The sequence below is a fragment of the Odocoileus virginianus genome, chromosome 5, assembly GCF_023699985.2.
Source record: "Odocoileus virginianus isolate 20LAN1187 ecotype Illinois chromosome 5, Ovbor_1.2, whole genome shotgun sequence".
Taxonomy (NCBI): domain Eukaryota; kingdom Metazoa; phylum Chordata; class Mammalia; order Artiodactyla; family Cervidae; genus Odocoileus; species Odocoileus virginianus.
In genome coordinates, this window is record NC_069678.1 from 15,294,243 (window position 1) to 15,312,715 (window position 18,473).

Consider the following 18,473-nt stretch of genomic DNA (forward strand, 5'->3'; position numbering starts at 1 on the left):
AGGGACCTGCAGAATGCTGAAGTTGGTTGTTTCTGGTCTTTTTAACCATCATTCAGTGTTGCACACATGTGCATCGTTCCAGACTGCCAGGGATAAGTGGCAGATTAGTCATATCACACTCATAGGTTTCTTTTTACATTTTCTGGCTAGCCTGCAGATTTGTTGCTCCATCCTGTGTTATACCTTCAGGCCAACTGGGAAGTTAAACTTTCACATCTCTTTTCTTTCGAGTTTGCTAGTTTAGTGATGCCCCTGGTTTTGGGTGATCTCCCTACTTCTCTCTAAATCAAGTTAGCCACCTTCAACAGGGAAGCTTCTCATTTTCGTGGACTTCCCTGCCCTAGTAGAACTACACTGTGCCTACTCCAAGTTCAAGAGTTTTTCTCAACACTTTTCAATTTGCTGTATACCTTTGACCCATTTCCAGAGACTCAATGTAAAATATTGACCAGTTTTATCATTTTTGGGGGGGAAGAGAGTTAGCCAAGATCATCACTCCACCATTCTGGAAGTTCCCCATGCTAGAGAAATTAGGGGGTCAAAACTGTTGCAGCACCTCTTAGTCTTCATGGTATTAGGATGCTTTCTGAATACTCCACTTATTTAAGGGTTTTTAGTGTCATGTACAGAAGCAAAAAACTTCAGCAGAAGCCTGACTGAATGTTTAAAATAGCGTCAACTCTATTGCAGAAATGAGCGAAGCATTGTAAATCAACTACACTTCAATTAAAGAAAAATCTTTGGAGGTCTCCTGAGTGGTGGTGGGTGTAGCGTAAGTGTGTTTTAGCTCACAGCTGCTTAAGATGGTGAGGGTGAGGGAGGAAGTTCCTATGTTACCCAGATGTAACACAATAGTCCACCACTCTGAAAGTGTTGGCTGTCTAGCACACCTGGTACTTCATAAATGAATAGAACAATGTGCTCTGACACCTTCATTACTATTTGAGACTTGCAGATGCTGTAGGCTACTATGAGTGATTATCAGATGAAGAACCCTTTGACTATGTTACCTAGATGTAAATCTGGTACAAATTTTACTAGTGTACACTATGGGATTCAGTGCATAATCATGTCCAAGTGTTTTTTCTTTTTCCCATTGACGGTAAAGCGTCTGCCTACAATGTGGGAGACCTGGGTTCAATCCCTGGGTTGGGAAGATCTCCTGGAGAAGGAACTGGCAACCCACTCCAGTATTTTTTGCCTGGAAAATCCCATGGATGGAGGAACCTGGTAGGCTACAGTCCATGGGGTCGCAAAGAGTTGGACACGATTGAGCAACTTCACTTTCAGGAAAAGTTATACTTGAAATATAGAAGAGGATTCTAATGATATTTGAGAAACCGTGTATTGTGAAATACATGTGAATTGTGGCTGTTTTAGTTTCTCAGATGGGATATAGTCCCTGGTACATATACCAGGTCTTTGCATGGACTGTGGTCTTTTTTCCAGGCTAATGCCTCTGTTCCCCCAGAACGCAGGTGTGTTGTCACTTTCTCAGAATCTTTCCTTGATCTATCTTTGTCCATTTTTTTGTCATTTCTCATTATAGCATTGTGTACTTCTAATTCAGTGTTTATGACTACTGTGTTTATGTATTCACTTATATTCACAGTAAATCTCACCAAGACAAGAATTATCTTCCTTCTTCCTTTCCCTTCCCCTTCTCAGCTCTTAGTGAAATGCGTGGCATATAGCTAAGTTCTCAATAAATATTTAATGAGTCAAGAAAAGAATGAATAAATGAACATGTTCAAGAGACCTGAACATTTTCTATGACACAGATATTTATTAATTTAACCTAAAAATATAATTTGAAAGTGAGGGACAAATTTACATGCCATCTACACTTCTTTCTATGGTACCATTGTTGTAGTGTTGTAGGTCAGGAAGCAACGGTTAGAACTGGACATGGAACAACAGACTGGTTCCAAATAGGAAAAGGAGTAGGTCAAAGCTGTATATTGTCACCCTGCTTATTTAACTTATATGCAGAGTACATCATGAGAAACACTGGGCTGGATGAAGCACAAGCTGGGATCAAGATTGCTGGGAGAAATATTAATAACCTCAGATATGCAGATGACACCACCCTTATGGCAGAAAGTGAAGAGGAACTAAAAAGCCTCTGGATGAAAGTGAAAGAGAAAAGTGAAAAAGTTGGCTTAAAGCTCAACATTCAGAAAACTAAGATCATGACATCTGGTCCCATCACTTCATGGGAAATAGATGGGGAAACAGTGGAAACAGTGGCAGACTTTATTTCTTTGGGTTCCAAAATCACTGCAGATGGTGACTGCAGCCATGAAGTTAAAAGACTCCTTGGAAGGAAAGTTATGACCCACCTAGACAGCATATTAAAAAGCAGAGACATTACTTTGCCAACAAAAGTCAGTCTAGTCAAAGCTATGGTTTTTCCAGTGGTCATGTATGGATGTGAGAGTTGGACTATAAAGAAAGCCGAGTGCCAAAGACTTGATGCTTTTGAATTGTGGCATCTTGAGAGTTCCTTGGACAGCAAGGAGATCCAACCAGTCAATCCTAAAGGAAATCAGTCCTGAATATTCTTTGGAAGGACTGATGTTGAGGTTGAAACTCCAATACTTTGGCCTCTTGATGCAAAGAGTTGACTCATTTGAAAAGACCCTGATGCTGGGAAAGATTGAAGGTGGGAGGAGAAGGGCATGACAGAGGATGAGATAGTTGGATGATATCACCGACTCAATGTACATGAGTTTGGGTAACTGGTCACACAGTTACCAGCTGTGGTCACCACAGGAGCTGGTGATTGACAGGGAGGCCTGGCATGCTGCAGTCCATGGGTCGAAATGAGTCGGAAACAACTGAGCGACTGAACTGAACTGATTGTTACAGTGAAAAGGAAAAAAAAAAAAAGAGGAATGAGATTTTCTTTCACTTTCCTGAGAACAAAGAAGATATAGAGAATAGTGAGCAAACCTGAACATTCCTAGTTTTTTATGTTAACTGCTCCTGACACTGCATATTTGTAACTGAGTTTGCTTTTCTGCCTCCTGACTCTGAATGTCTGTCACTAAGTTTGCTTTTCTGCCCCCTAACTCTGCAGGAGCTACAACTCACATTTTTTTCTTTTTGACTCTATGCTAAATACATCTGGTGTTTATCCTTACTACCCTTCCTCTTTGTAGTTACATATCAGAAAGTAGGCCTCAGAGCCATTGAACAGCCACACTCAATTACTGGGTTACTGATGCCAGTCTTTGAAACAAGGCAAGAGGAAGAAATCAAGATCCTAGCACCTTTGTTCCTCATCGCCTACTCCTCACTGAGAGCCCTTGCCTTGTATAAAGCCCTGACTCCTCATGGCGGGAAGACACAGTTCTTGAGGCATGAATCTACTGTGTACCCCTCTCCATTGGCTGAAAATAAAATTCACCTTTCGATTTTCTCCAAAAATAGAGGAAATCTGTCTCTGTTTTTTTCATTTGTTTTGATAGGCAGATAAGGCCTATAGCATTTTGGTAGATTTTGGCCCTCAACATCATGTTCTTGGCAGGTTCTGTGTCATCCATAGTACCCCCTTGCAACAGTCCATGTATCATGATACACCCGAGTTCATCTGGAGATTTAATCTAACAGGAACCAATCTGAACTGTGCACCTCCATGTCATCCTTCCCAGACTTGTGCTGCCTGCCTTCATGAATGGCCTCTGTTTCTCTCCTGGCCACAATTTTGATTGACTATTCCTGATGAACACCAAGATATCTTTGCTATTTCCACTTTTCTCCATTCTCACTGTACTACCTTTGTCCAGGTCACTTAAGTCATTGGCCATCATGGTTTTATCATTCTCTAGTACAATCTCCAGTGAATCTCTTTGGGATTTAGAGATTTTCCTAAAAGGCATTTTAATCACAAAACTCACATGTTTAAAATCCTTCAGTTGCTTGAAAGATGAGACAGTTCTTCAGTAAGACTTAGAGAATCAGGATTTACTAACATCTCCCATTTTGTCTCTTTTCTCTGATCCTTAAGTTCTAAAGTCCACGTTTCCCCTATAAGTTCTTAGGCATCTTCGACCTGTTTTAGCACTAACTTTCTAATGTGCTTTACTTGTGCTCAGGTCATTACTCCCTTCATTATTCTTTAGCTAAAAGAATTAGGATCTTATTCTTTAATTTTTTTCAGATAAATTTGAAAATAAATATTTCAAATCTACCTGAGCTTTCTGTAGAACTGGGAGGCTGCTACTCAAAATATAAGCTGACCTCTTTTGCTTTTCTGTGCTGGTGATGCAACTGATTCTTCAGTTTATAACAAGAACAAAGGAGGTGATATTTGCCTTAGGTCTAAGGCAGCAAGGCACTAAATCCCTGATCTGCTTCTCCTGTACATAGAGTGCCTGTTGCCTGTTTTCAGTCTAGATTGTCTCCCTGGGTAAACATGTCATTCTGCTAAGAGAGAAGTTCTTGGATTATTGTCATATGACAAAACATCTTGTAGCCTGAAAGTCAGTAAAATGAGGGGTAGTAAATAACCTACTTAGATAAAATTTTTTACATTTTCATTTATATTTATAGTTTTTGCAGGCATCCTCTTATATTAGTATTATTTTGCTTCTGCATATGTTTTGGTCTGTGGATTTTGAACCATTTCATTTGCTTTCAGCTTAGAAGGACTTTAAAATTTCTCTTCAGTAGTTGGATCCCTTGTTATTTTCCAACGTGATAATGGATTCACTCATCTTTTATAAACACACATTTTTAAATATTTTAATTGCTTTAGAGATCTGAGCTAAAGTGCTCTCTGCCACCTTAATTTAGTGCAGTTTTCTATAAACATGATTGAAATTATTTTTCTAGATGACTTTATTTTATATTGTGCTCTTATGATAAATAAAATATAATTTGAAATACAGTAATCCTTGTTTCTCTCCTTTCTTTTCATTTCCCTTCTCAGGTTTTGATGAATTAAAATAGACTTTAATTCATTGAATATTTTCACTTTTTCTGAAATAGTAAACAAATATGTTAAAATTTACAAGTTCATTTTAAACAGTTATTTAGACTTAACTATATATTTTAAAAATAACTTAAAAATAATTTTATTTATGTTTTTTTTTTTTTTTGACTGTGCTGGGTCTTGATTGCTGTGTGGGCTTTTCTCTAATTGCAGCAAGTAGGGGCTATTCTGTAGTTGGTGCATAGGCTTCTCATTGCAGTGACTCCTCTTATTGGAGAGCACTGACTCTAGGGCAGCCGACGTTCAGTATTTGTGGCACATGGGCTCAGGAGCTGTGGCTCCTGGGCTCTGGAGCACATGCTCAATAGTTTTGGCACACAGGCTTGTTTCCTCCATGGCAGGAGGGGATCTTCCCTGACCAAGAATGCAATCTGTGTCTCTTGCATTGGCAGGTGGATTCTTTACCCCTGAGCCACCAGGGAAGCTCTTAAAAATCATTTCATATCAATATTCTTGCATCGTTTATTGGGTTCTTTATTGTTGTTGCTGTCCAGTCTCTAAGTTGTGTCTGACTCTGTGATCTTATGGACTGCAGCATGTCAGTTTTCCCTGTCCTTCACTATCTCCTGGAATTTGCTTGAACTCATGGCCATTGTGTTGATGATGCCATCCAACCATCTCATCCTCTGTAACCCTCTTTTCCTCTTGCCCTCAATCTTTCCCACGATCAGGGTCTTTTCCAATGAGTTGCCTTTTTTGCATCAGGTGGCCAAAGTATTGAAGATTCAGTTTCAACATCAGTCCCTCCAATCAATATTCAGGGTTGATTTCCTTTAGGATTGACTGGTTTGATCTTCTTGCTTTCCAAGTAACTCTCTAGAGTCTTCTCCAACACCACAGTTTGAAAGCATCAGCTCTTTGGTGCTCAGCCTTCTTTATGGTTTGACTTTGAGGCAAATTTTTGGTTTAACTCAGTTTCATAAAAGGAGTTGTGTGGTATATTGTTTGACTTCCTGAGGGTTCAAATATGGCTTAACTTTGTCTTCATGGGGGAATGATAATTTGCCTGAATAACATAATTTAGAATTATCTCATTACCTCAGAGTTCTGAAATATTTCCCCATAGCATCGTACATGAGGAGTCTGAAGCCTGTGCCCTTCTCTTCTTTATAAATAGCCAGTATGTGTCTGAAACTGTGAAATTTTTTTTTTTTTTTGTCTTTGGAATTCAGGAACAATACTAGGATGAGACTGAGTGTGGATCTTTTTTCCACAATTATGATCACTATTCAGTAAACTTTATAGTAAATGTAGACATTTTACTTGGGTTTTGTTTTCTCTTCTCCAAAGAAATTTCTTCTTTGAACCTAAGTGTCTGGCAAATTTGTTTGGCACCAAGTGGGCACTAATTAACTGTCAGATGAATGGCCAAACAGAGGAAAGATGTTTCAACTGCTTTCAGGCTGTTGTAGCAAATGTCAATGCAAGGAACTAAAATACTCAACTCAATAATTGATTCTTCCATGCATACTACAGTCCCTTAGAGTCACTTCCCTGCCTCCAATAAAGCTCTTCTCTTGTCAACAACCACCAAAGGGGACACAAGTGCTCCTAGGCCATGCCCACCCTTCATACCCAGAGCCAAGCTTGCCCACCATCTGTAGACACACTCAACTCATTTGGGGTAAGGATGGGTTCCAAGGCCCCTGGATACTTCCCACAGACCCACTCACACAATGTGACTGGAAATCCACCTGCCTCCCAGCTCACCATTTCCAGATTAAACTCAGTCATAGACCCTTCAACAGTGACAACTAGTCTGACCGGGAAAACTGAGCAAAAAGGTCTTTTCTATAGATTATCTGATAACCTGTATTGTCACTGCTTCTTTTTCATTGTGGATTATCAATGAGGTTTGCCTGTAGACTAACAGCTACACTCAAAATGTCTAGTGTTTCTGGCAATGATTTAGAGCAGAGCAGAATGAAGGGACAGAAGGGGACTGAGATGACAGGTAGAACAGGCAGGACAAGTGAGAGGAATGAGTGTTGATCCCAGAGGAAAGCAGTTGGTTAGGAGAGAAAAACAGGGGAGACCAAGAAGGAGGGGAAAGGTAGCCAAGTGGCATACAGGAGGAGGAGACCACAGAAGGATGAGGGGCGAGGAGACTGCTGAAAAGGCCACTGGGCATCACTGATCACCTTCCAGCACTTCTTCTCATAGAGGAAGACATTGAGAAGCCGAGTATGGACTTGATTTCTCCAAGGCTAAAAGATGCTAAGTATTCCAGCCAAATCACAGACAATAGACTTCAGAAGCCAGGACTGGCTTCAGTAGAGGGAGTCAAGAGGGCACAGGCACAAGCAGAAGAAAATCAGGAAGCCAGCTAGTGGGAGAAGTGGAGGGGAAGTGAGACTGTGTGGGAGGCCCGTGACTGCCAGAGGCTGTAGGGTTTCTCTAGCAGGGAAGTCAGCAGAGGCAGAGGTTTGCGTGTTGGTGTGCCAAGGGAAGTCAGATGAGAGGGCGAGAGGGTAGAGAGGGGAACCGTGTCTGAGTTCTGAGATCAGCTTGGCTGTGCAGGCATCCTTCACCTAACAGAGCTTCAATGCTGCTTCTGCTGCCTCTGCTGTTCAAGGGACTTCTTGGCCATGGCACAAGCACAGTGGGTAAGATGATCCCAGGTGGAAAGATACCCTTGGCTGGGCACTGCAGGGTGGAGAGGTTCTGGGGAGGACCCAGGGGAAGGGAGTAATGCACCTACAGGATACCCTTGGAGTCTGCACACAAGGTTAGTTCCAACAAAGTATTCTTTGTCATAGTCTCAGTTAATCTGCCTGATTTTGGGGAGAGGATGCTGGCCCAGGGGCAGAGGCTATGGGAATATGTGTACCCTGTGTAACCATCTCCATACATCCTCTCCTCTATGGGGCCAGCTTTCCCCATGCTTTCACTCCCTCTCTCAGGTCCTCAGGTTCCAGGACCACATCATCTGGCTGCAGAAGAATCCCCCTCCTTCCGCATGATCCAGACCTCCTCCTTTGCCAATCACAGCTGGACATACACCCAGGGCTCTGGCTGGCTGGGCGACCTGCAGACTCATGGCTGGGATAGTGTCTTGGCCACCATCCGCTTTCTGAGGCCCTGGTCCCAGGGTAACTTCAGCAAGGAGGAGCTGAAGAACATCCAGGCACTCTTGCAGCTGTACTTCCACAGTTTCCCACGGGAAGTGCAGGCCTATGCCAGTCAGTTTCAGTTTGAATGTGAGTTCCTTATTCCAAGATAATATTTGCCAGAAGGCTCTGACCATCTTTCAAAGGATAGATGGAATATGGATGCTGACGTTGTTCCTTGTCTCCTCTTCGGCACTGTCCCTCCACTGCACCCTTCACCACCACTCCCACTCTAGTTCTCCCACCTCAATACACATAGCTCTCACACTTCTGGAAATACCATCATATTCTATGCCTCAAATAACTGTTGGTTCTTGATCTTCTTCCCAGCATCCTGGCCTCAGAGTCAGCCCTTCTCAACCAAGACTCTGCCCTCCTTTCTTCCATGTTTACAAGGTTCTGCCTGTACATCACCACTCCCCAGTCTGCTCTTCCAGGCTATGTCCTCTATTTCTCTAACAGCCTTCAGCCTAGCCCTTCCCCTTAGTTATTTCAAAATACCTTTATTATCTTGAACTTTTCTTCCCACAAACTTCCTCCCCTTTTCCTGTCCCACCTTTGGCCTTCCATGTGATCCCCCAGCAAGTTTTCCTTCCTTTAACTCTCTAGGTTCTTTACTTTCCTTCCCTGTAATTCTTTCCATATTGATTCTCTCTTCCTTATCTACCCGCAGACCCCTTTGAGCTCCAGGTATCATTTGGATGTTTAATTCATACTGGGAAGGCTTTGGAAACCTTCTTAAATGGAGCATATCAAGGATTAGATTTCCTGAGTTTTCAAGAAAATTCCTGGAAGCCATCTCCAGGAGCAGGAAGTCGAGCTGAGAATGTCTGTAAGGTGCTCAACCACTACCGAGTTATTAAAGAAGTTGTGGAAAGGCTTCTCACTGACACCTGCCCTCGGTTTCTGGCAGGGATCCTGAAAGCAGGGAAGTCAGAACTGGAAAGACAAGGTGAGCCCAACTCTCTCCCCTCCGATTCCTGGTGCTTCCACACCTGTATTTGAGTTTTCTACTCTTTATCAACCTTTTCAAACACATAATAAGAAGCTAAAGGGCGAGATGTTTGGATTTAGAATTACTTCCTAGAAAAGAGAAAGGAGTGATTACTCAAACTACTTAAGGAACCTTAAGTCACTAAGCTGTAGCCTAGGGTGCCCTCCTAAATTCTATTTCTCCTCCTCTTTCCTCTGTAGTGAAGCCACAGGCTTGGGTGTCCAAAGGCCCCAGTCCCGGGCCTGGCCGTCTGTTGTTGGTGTGCCATGTCTCTGGCTTTCATCCAAAGCCCGTATGGGTAATGTGGATGAGGGGCAAACAGAAGGACCCAGGGTCTCAGCGAGGTGATGTCCTGCCCAATGCTGATGGGACCTGGTATCTCCGAGTAACTCTGGATGTGGCGGCTGGGGAGGCAGCTGGCCTGAGTTGCCGAGTGAAGCACAGCAGCCTAGGAGGCCAGGACATCATCATCCACTGGGGTGAGTGAGAACTGGGGCCTGATGGGAGGTGATAGTCTTCTCATAGTAAAAACAGCTAATGAGTGAGGAACTTAGAAAAATGGCCAGAAATGCTATGCACAAGAGGATACAGGTAGGGGAATCCATGGAAAGAAGGGTGCAGCATGACAGCAGCTAGATTTGAAGAAAATGCAAGAAGAGGATTAGAGGTACTAGAGAGAAAATAAAAGAAGGACCTAGAGATTTGGTGAAAGAAGAAAAAGTGGACATACCAGAGACACAGACTCAGGAGGAATTGAAATGAGGACTCTAGAAAAGGCGGAGTAAAACTCTGGGGAGGTCCCGCCAGTGTGAAATGAGAAGCATTAACTGTGGTAGAAGAAAGAGCACTTTATAGATTGATTTTCTTATTTTATCCCCACCTAGGTGGATACTCCTTCTTCTCAATATTGATCTGCTTAATTGTATTAGTTACCCTGGTCATGTTGGTTATAGTTGATTCATCATTTAAAAAGCAGAGGTGAGTCTTGTCTTGTTTTGTCTCTTCAGCTTCTTATCAGCTTATTCTTCTTTCTTCTGTTTTCTTTTTTCCTCTCTTTCTCCTTTCTCTGATTTCCCTTATCTGACCAAGATCTTCTTTTCCTCCCACAGCTCAAATCAGGATGTCTTCTCTATCTCCCACCCTGCCTTTGCCACAGGAGCCAAAACCAAAGACCCCAGGAATTTAGGACATCAGCTCTGCTTGGCACAGGAATCATGGATCAAAAACAGACTCTTAAAGAAATGGAAAGCCAGACTAAATCAACTCTAGTGTCATTAGTTTTACCTTCCACATAAAATCCCCTTCTGGTTCTGTTTAAACATGATTCATAGGTCTAAACTAAGCATGATTTTGCTAAAGCGGTTTGTTCTGTCAGAGACCCGCACCCTTTTGGAAATCTGTTTTTTCCCTCCCATCTTCCAGAATATCTTTTCTACTTCAGCCACATGTACATCACTTCAAATTTTAATTCAGATGCTTCTTTCTTAAGAACTTCCCTGGATCATCCAGGGGAAAGCTCTTCTTTATACACCAAATTGGACTGTTCTTCCTAAATACACTCATCTCTTCCTACTCCAAACAGTAATTTTAAAATTTTTGTGTTTTTCTCTCATTTGCTTGAAAGCAAGATTTATGTGTTTGTATTTGTGTCCATGATCAAAAGCCTCACTTGGTTCATGGCAGATTGTGGGCAGGTAACCTGTGCAGCTGTTGCCATCTCAAAATCCTGTTCATTTTTGAAGGAGATCTTGCATTTTCATTTTATACTGGCCTCACAAATTACGTAGCTTGTTTGTCCTGAAAGAGATCTTTCTCAATAAATACTGACTGAAATAAATGTATTGTCAAATAAATTGTCTTAATTCCTTTCCTCTTTGGCATCTCTGCATCATTTGGCTATGCTCTTATTAAAATTCTTTCTCTGTCTCCCATCAAAGGTGAAAGGGGCAACTAAGTGTTTCAGACTTCGTAGCTGTCATGGTGTTCATGCATCTTCAGAGATATTTAAAGAAAATAATAACACATGAGATTTTCTCTTTTCAATGAGATAGTGGGGTTGGACTGACATTCCTACTTCTCTGTGATTGTGTATTACTATATGTGTCTTTGTGGATACACATATTCAGGGGATACATTCATATTTGGGGAAGTTAGGAAGAGAACATGGAGAGTAAGGATTATTTTTATGGACAAAGCCAAGCAAGGAAGGGATACATTGATCAGATGCCCTTCTAGTGACGTTTATTTTCTTTAGCATTTTGATTTATTGTTATTATTATTACATATACTTTATTGCCCCCTTAATTTTTAATGTGGATTTTAAAATTATCCAGTTGCTTTAATTGAGATTCATTTGATGAGCCTGTTGGAGGGCAGAAAGCTATTAAGGTGTAGTGTTTATACAGATGTCCAGTTGACATCTTCCCTAGGATGGAGTAATCGAGCGGATTGTATAGGTTTTTTAGTGGGAACTTAATACTCTATATAGGGCATTCCCTTGTGTCCCTTGGGATCATTCACTTATCCAATCTGTACTCTTACATATGAACAGCATGTTGAGGTCCGTCCTTTCTGTGTTGAGAGTTCATCACCTTCTGAATGCAGAAGGTATACCGACAGCCTATCTAGAGGCAGCCATCAGATTTCAGAGAGGAAGGCAGAATTTTAAAGGGCTTTTGGAGCAATAAATAATGAGGTTCCATCCCATGGCAGAAGGTCCTTCTCCATCAAAATGAAGATGCTCAGGTAGGAAACTTTCAGTATCTAACTAACTCAGGTGTGCAGTTTAAGTATAGTTCTGATATCTCCTGTTTGAGTAGAATTTTTCCCCACTGCCCTAATTTTTTTGTCACCATAGTTCTTGAACTTCTTATATGGATCAGGCTAACTTCTCTGGTCCTTCATCTAATCTGTCCCCTACTGGATATTATGCTTCTTTGACACTAGGCTTCTTTCTGTCTTTTATTAACACCAAAATTCTTTTGGCTTATGGCACAATTATGCCTATTTTCCCCTCCACCTGGACCATTCTTCAGTCAGATCTTACATGGATTATTTTGGGACACTTTTCAGCTCTAAACTCAAGTGTTATAGAGAGGTCTTTCCTTAAAAGTTTAGCTAAAGTAGCACATGCCACCTCAGTCACATCCTGCTCCAATACTGAATTAGTAAAAATTATCTCATTTATTTTTACGCATTAAGTGTCATTTTCATCTGAAATTTAAGCACTGTGGCATCATACATTTTATATGTGTTAATGAAATTTGTATGCTAGAGCCTAGATTGGGTATAAGTAGCCTGATATAAAGGGGATGATTAAAAAATATTTTTGCTGAGTCAACAAGTGATATAAGCTTTGACTAGCTAGAAAAGATCTTAAAGTCTGCAGTCTATGGCTAATCTATCTGATTAGCCATAGATTTTCAGGTACTAATATGTTTCTGAAGTGCATTTCTAGTGTAACTTTGTTTTTTTTTGGTGAATCATTGATATTGTACAAAGATGGTAAAATGGCCATTGTCATCTCTCTCTTTTCTTCAAGTTATTGTCTTTATAATGTGTCAAGATCTCAAGCCACAGATAAGATCTTAGGAATGAGGAAGGAGATCTTGGAAAATCTTGTCAGAGTCCTTCGTACGGTGAGTGACAAGTCCAGTTCACCATAATGTGGTTCTCTGGATTTCTCTGCTGTTGCATTTTAACGATCCCCAGGAAGTCTCTTAGGGAAGGGTGAATGTTGTATTTAGTGACTTTCAGGAAACTCTGTGTTCTTGAACACAAGATTGTATTCTAATTCTACTTTCAACAAAGTATTATAGTTGAGAAGTGGGCATAATTTGGGTGGGTGAGGCACAAGATGTACCTCCAGAAGAAGATGGATCTAGGATGTCTGCACATATGCACGCATCAATAAAACTGGCATAGATAGATTCAAAAAGAGCCCTGAGAGGTGAACATATGCTCACATTGACAGAAATACCAGCTCAACAGAATTTGGGAAAGTTTAAAATATTGGCTCATGAGATTGCCAGAAAAGTTCTGTGTCATCACTGTAGTATCTTTTGGGCTGAGTAATTTAATCTGAGCTCCTGGGTGAGGATCTAGTATTTAAAAGCAAAAATCACTTGATCACTTAGAGATGTCATCTAGTTCTTTCTGTTACCATATCATTCTGGATGGAACCCTGGAAGATTGGACTTAATGTTCTAGACCCTGGGGTGTGTTTTTCCACAATTAAGGATAATACTTTCTGTTCCTGCAAGCTATAAGACCAAGGGGGTAACCTGTTTTGCTGACAGTGCAAACCTGGACCTTACTGTATTCTGTTGTGTATACAAATGTGGTAGAAACAATAGGAGGTGGGTTTGGAAAAAGAGATGCAGGTGTTGTTCTTGGTTGTTGGTAAATTTCTCTAGGAATAACATTAATTGTTGGAGGCAGGCTGCAGTAGGACTGAATGAATCAGAATATGCTGGGGTCCAAAGTCAGAAAAACACTGTGACCATATGCTCTTGACAAATCATGGGCTTGGAGAATATTTATCTGAAATCCTCTGCCTAATGAATGAAGTAAGTTGAGGATGTGAAAGATGTGAGTAAGTGGAGCAACATAAACTGAAACAGGGATCCAGGCCTTCAGTTTTATCACTTAGAGATGAAAAAAGATATTCACACAGCACCTGCTTGGGAGCCTGTGCTCAAGGGGAGAGGTATTGTTAAAAGTCTCTTCACACAACCCACAGAGAGCATCTACTATAGATCTTAGGGACTTGAGATTTACCCTTAGAGAATTAAAACTAGCTTACATATTTTCTTCACTAGTCATTCTTCTTTTCTTCTTTTCTTCTGTAATCTCATCATTTTACTAGTTTCTCAAGATCACAAATTTCTTCTCTTTGCTTCATTATTCTTCCTGAATAGCCAGTCTCCAAAGCCTACTTTATAAGTTTGCTTATGTTCTATTCCCTATTCCATAATCCTGAGCCAAGTGTGAACACCACTGCCAAAAATGTAATACAAGTCAATGATCCCATTATCTATAATGCTGCTGCCTGCTGCTGCTAAGTCACTTCAGTCGTGGCTGACTCTGTGTGACTCCATAGACGGCAGCCCACCAGGCTCCCCCATCCCTGGGATTCTCCAGGCAAGAACACTGGAGTGGGTTGCCATTTCCTTCTCCAATGCATGAAAGTAAAAAGTGAAAATGAAGTCGCTCAGTGGTGTCGGACCCTTAGCGACCCCTTGGACTGCAGCCTACCAGGCTCCTCTGTCCATGGGATTTTCCAGGCAAGAGTACTGGAGTGGGTTGCCATTGCCTTCTCCATTATCTATAATGGGATGACCATAACTTGAGCATTAGCTCAACTACTACAGTCAATGAGAAAATTACCCGTTTTATCGTTAAAGCTGAATGGATGATAGAATACACTTAAGTGGAGCCTGTAGTAAGTTAAACACTCTTCTACAAACTTTATACATATTAACTCATGGAGTTCTCAGAACAATCCTGAGCTAGGTAATATTATTGCCATTTTATAGATGAGAACACATAAGTGACTCAAGTTGCTTGGTTGTGTCTGACTCTTTGTGACCCCATGGACTATACAGTCCCTGGAATTCTCCAGGCCACAATGCTGGAGGGGGTAACCTTTCCCTTCTCCAGGGGAATCATCCCAACCAAGGGATCAAACCCAGGTCTACCTCATTGCAGGCAGATTCTTTACCAGTTGAGCCATAAGGGAAGCCTCATAGGGATACATAGGCCACAAAACTAATATGTATTACAGGTAGTTTTGCTTCAAAATCTATGGCTTAAGAACTACACTGCAGACTCAACAAATAATTAAGGGCATCTGCCATGTGATAGATGCTATGATATGTAGTGATATACAGCAGAGATCCAAGAGTAAAATACCCTTACACACAGAACTTACATGGTAGAGGGCAAGGGAGACAGACAACAAATAAATAAAAGAATTATATGTGAAGTCATGACATATGATATATTTAAAAAATGAATTGAGGGAAGGGGATCAAAGGGAAAAATGGTTATTATTTTAAAGATGATGGACAGAATGTGGCACTCAAGAAGATGGCTTTTGAGAAGAGACCCAAATCAAGAATAAGAAACAAGCCATGTAGTATTTATGGGAAGAACATCCCAAGGAAACGGAGTACAAATAAGAACAGCATTGCACATGGGAACTGTTCTAAATCCAGCACAACTGTACTGGAGTAAGTGATGAGGAACATGGTAGAAGATGAGGCCACTGAATTGGCCTATGAATCATAACACTGTGATTGAAAGTCATTGGAGAGCTTTGAATTAATGTGTAGCACTTGTTAGGCAAAAGGACATGAGTCCTTAAACACAAATACTGTCTGGTCTCATCATTGTTGCCGTTTAGTTTCTGTCATGTCTGACTCTTTTGTGACCCCATGGACTGTAGCCCGCTAGGGTCCTCAGTCCTTGAGGTTTCCTAGGCAAGAATACTGGAGTGAGTTGCCATTTGCTTCTCCTGGGACTCTTCCTGACCCAGGATGAACTCATGTTTCCTGCATTACATGCAGATTCTTTACCACTGAGCCACCACCGAAGCCTGGTCTCACCATTACAGGGCTATAAAATGGAGCACAATTTTATCTATAGCCAAATTGCAGTGATCCTTATCTGCTTACTGGGTGCAGACTTAGTCTTACTAAAAGTGCACCTCACCTATGCACACAGAGCAGTCTTTCAGCATCAATTATGAAGTAGCATCTTGTTTTTTCTCTCTAGTTTATGCTTCCACTTGTCAACAGTCTGCTACTAACAAAGTTGCTTGCAGGAGCATCATAGCTTCCATAAGCGTTTGTACAATCTTATGTACTTTTTGTAGGGATGCTCCATTCAGAGACATGATGTACTTACTCTTTTTTCTTTCTTCAGAGGGATTGCAGGGCTGATGATACCTTAATGTGATTTCTTTATATAATTTTTAAAGGTTATTTTCCATTTATAGTTATCACAAAATATTGGCTATATTCCTCTTGTACACACATCCTTTTTTTTTTTTTTTCATTTATCTTTATTAGTTGGAGGCTAATTACTTTACAATATTGTAGTGGTTTTTGTCATACATTGACATGAATCAGCCATGGATTTATATGTATTCCCCATCCTGATCCCACCTCCCACCTCCCTCTCTACCCGATCCCTCTGGGTCTTCCCAGTGCACCAGGCCCGAGCACTTGTCTCATTCATCCAACCTGGGCTGGTGATCTGTTTCACCGTAGATAATATACATGTTTCGATGCTGTTCTCTTGAAATATCCCACCCTCGCCTTCTCCCACAGAGCTCAAAAGTCTGTTCTGTACATCTGAGTCTCTTTTTCTGTTTTGCATATAAGGTTATTGTTATCATCTTTCTAAATTCCATATATATGTGTTAGTATACTGTAATGGTCTTTATCTTTCTGGCTTACTTCGCTCTGTATAATGGGCTCCAGTTTCATCCATCTCATTAGAACTGTTTCAAGTGAATTCTTTTTAATGGCTGAGTAATATTCCATGGTGTATATGTATCACAGCTTCCTCATCCATTCATCTGCTGATGGGCATCTAGGTTGCTTCCATGTCCTGGCTATTATAAACAGTGCTGCAATGAACATTGGGGTGCACGTGTCTCTTTCAGATCTGGTTTCCTCGGTGTGTATGCCCAGAAGTGGGATTGCTGGGTCATATGGCAGTTCTATTTCCAGTTTTCTAAGAAATCTCCACACTGTTCTCCATAGCAGCTCTACTAGTTTGCATTCCCATCAACAGGGTAAGAGGGTTCTCTTTTCTCCACACCCTCTCCAGCATTTATTGCATGTAGACTTTTGGATAGCAGCCATTCTGACTGGTGTGTAATGGTACCTCATTGTGGTTTTGATTTGCATTTCTCTGATAATGAGTGATGTTGAGCATCTTTTCACGTGTTTGTTAGCCATCTGTATGTCTTCTTTGGAGAAATGTCTGTTTAGTTCTTTGGCCCATTTTTTGATTGGGTCATTAATTTTTCTGGAATGGAGCTGCAGGAGTTGCTTGTATATTTTTGAGATTAATCCTTTGTCTGTTGCTTCGTTTGCTATTATTTTCTCCCAATCTGAGGGCTGTCTTTTCACCTTGCTTATCGTTTCCTTTGTTGTGCAAAAGATTTTAAGTTTCATAGGTTCCATTTGTTTATTTTTGCTTTTATGTCCAATATTCTGGGAGGTGTGTCATAGAGGATCCTGCTGTGATTTATGTTGGAGAGTGCTTTGCCTATGTTCTCCTCTAGGAGTTTTATAGTTCCTGGTCTCACATTTAGATCTTTAATCCATTTTGAGTTTATTTTTGTGTATGGTGTTAGAAAGTGTTCTAGTTTCATTCTTTTACAGGTGGTTGACCAGTTTTCCCAGCACCACTTGTTCAAGAGGTTGTCTTTTTTCCATTGTATATCCTTGCCTTCTTTGTTGAAGATAAGGTGTCCATAGGTTCATGTATTTATCTTTGGGCTTTCTACTCTGTTCCATTGATCTATATTTCTGTCTTTGTGCCAGTACCATACTGTCTTGATGACTGTGGCTTTGCAGTGTAGTCTGAAGTCAGGCAGGTTGATTCCTCCAGTTCCATTCTTCTTTCTCAAGATTACTTCGGCTATTTGAGTTTTTTTTGTATTTCCATACAAATTGTGAAATTATTTGTTCTAGTTCTGTGAAAAATACCATTGGTAGCTTGATAGGGATTGCATTGAATCTATAGATTGCTCTGGGTAGTATAGCTGTTTTGACAATATTGATTCTTCCAATCCATGAACACGGTATATTTCTCCATCTGTTTGTGTGCTGTTTGATTTCTTTCATCAGTGATTTATAGTTTTCTATGTATAAGTCTTTTGTTTCTTTAGGTAGATATACTCCTAAGTATTTTATTCTTTTTGTTGCAATGGTGAATGGTATTGTTTCCTTAATTTCTCTTTCTGTTTTCTCATTGTTAGTGTATAGGAATGCAAGTGATTTCTGTGTGTTAATTTTATATCCTGCAACTTTACTATATTCGTTGATTAGCTCTAGTAATTTTCTGGTAGAGTCTTTAGGGTTTTCTATGTAGAGGATCATGTCATCTGCAAACAGCAAGAGTTTCACTTCTTCTTTTGCTATCTGGATTCCTTTTACTTCTTTTTCTGCTCTGATTGCTGTGGCAAACACTTCCAAAACTATGTTGAATAGTAGTGGTGAGAGTGGGCACCCTTGTCTTGTTCCTGATTTTAGGGGAAATGCTTTCAATTTTTCACCATTGAGGGTGATGCTTGCTGTTGGTTTGTCATATATAGCTTTTATTATGTTGAGCTATGTTCCTTCTATTCCTG

General features: G+C 40.7%; 1 protein-coding gene across 2 annotated transcripts; it reads left to right on the forward strand.

Annotated features, from left to right (window-relative positions):
• Positions 1–7,402: 7,402 nt before the first annotated feature.
• LOC110144152 (T-cell surface glycoprotein CD1e, membrane-associated-like) lies at positions 7,403–10,940 on the forward strand. 2 transcript variants are annotated; one of them, XM_020904048.2, is made up of 6 exons: positions 7,403–7,605; positions 7,873–8,199; positions 8,783–9,061; positions 9,304–9,582; positions 9,988–10,081; positions 10,213–10,940. In XM_020904048.2, the coding sequence occupies exons 1-6, from the start codon at positions 7,545–7,547 to the stop codon at positions 10,370–10,372; spliced, it is 1,200 nt and encodes a 399-aa protein (XP_020759707.2). In that variant the 5' UTR covers positions 7,403–7,544; the 3' UTR covers positions 10,373–10,940. The 2 variants fall into 2 exon arrangements, with proteins under 2 accessions (XP_020759707.2, XP_020759708.2); XM_020904049.2 differs by having other exon boundaries at positions 7,903–8,199.
• The last annotated feature ends 7,533 nt before the right edge of the window (positions 10,941–18,473 follow it).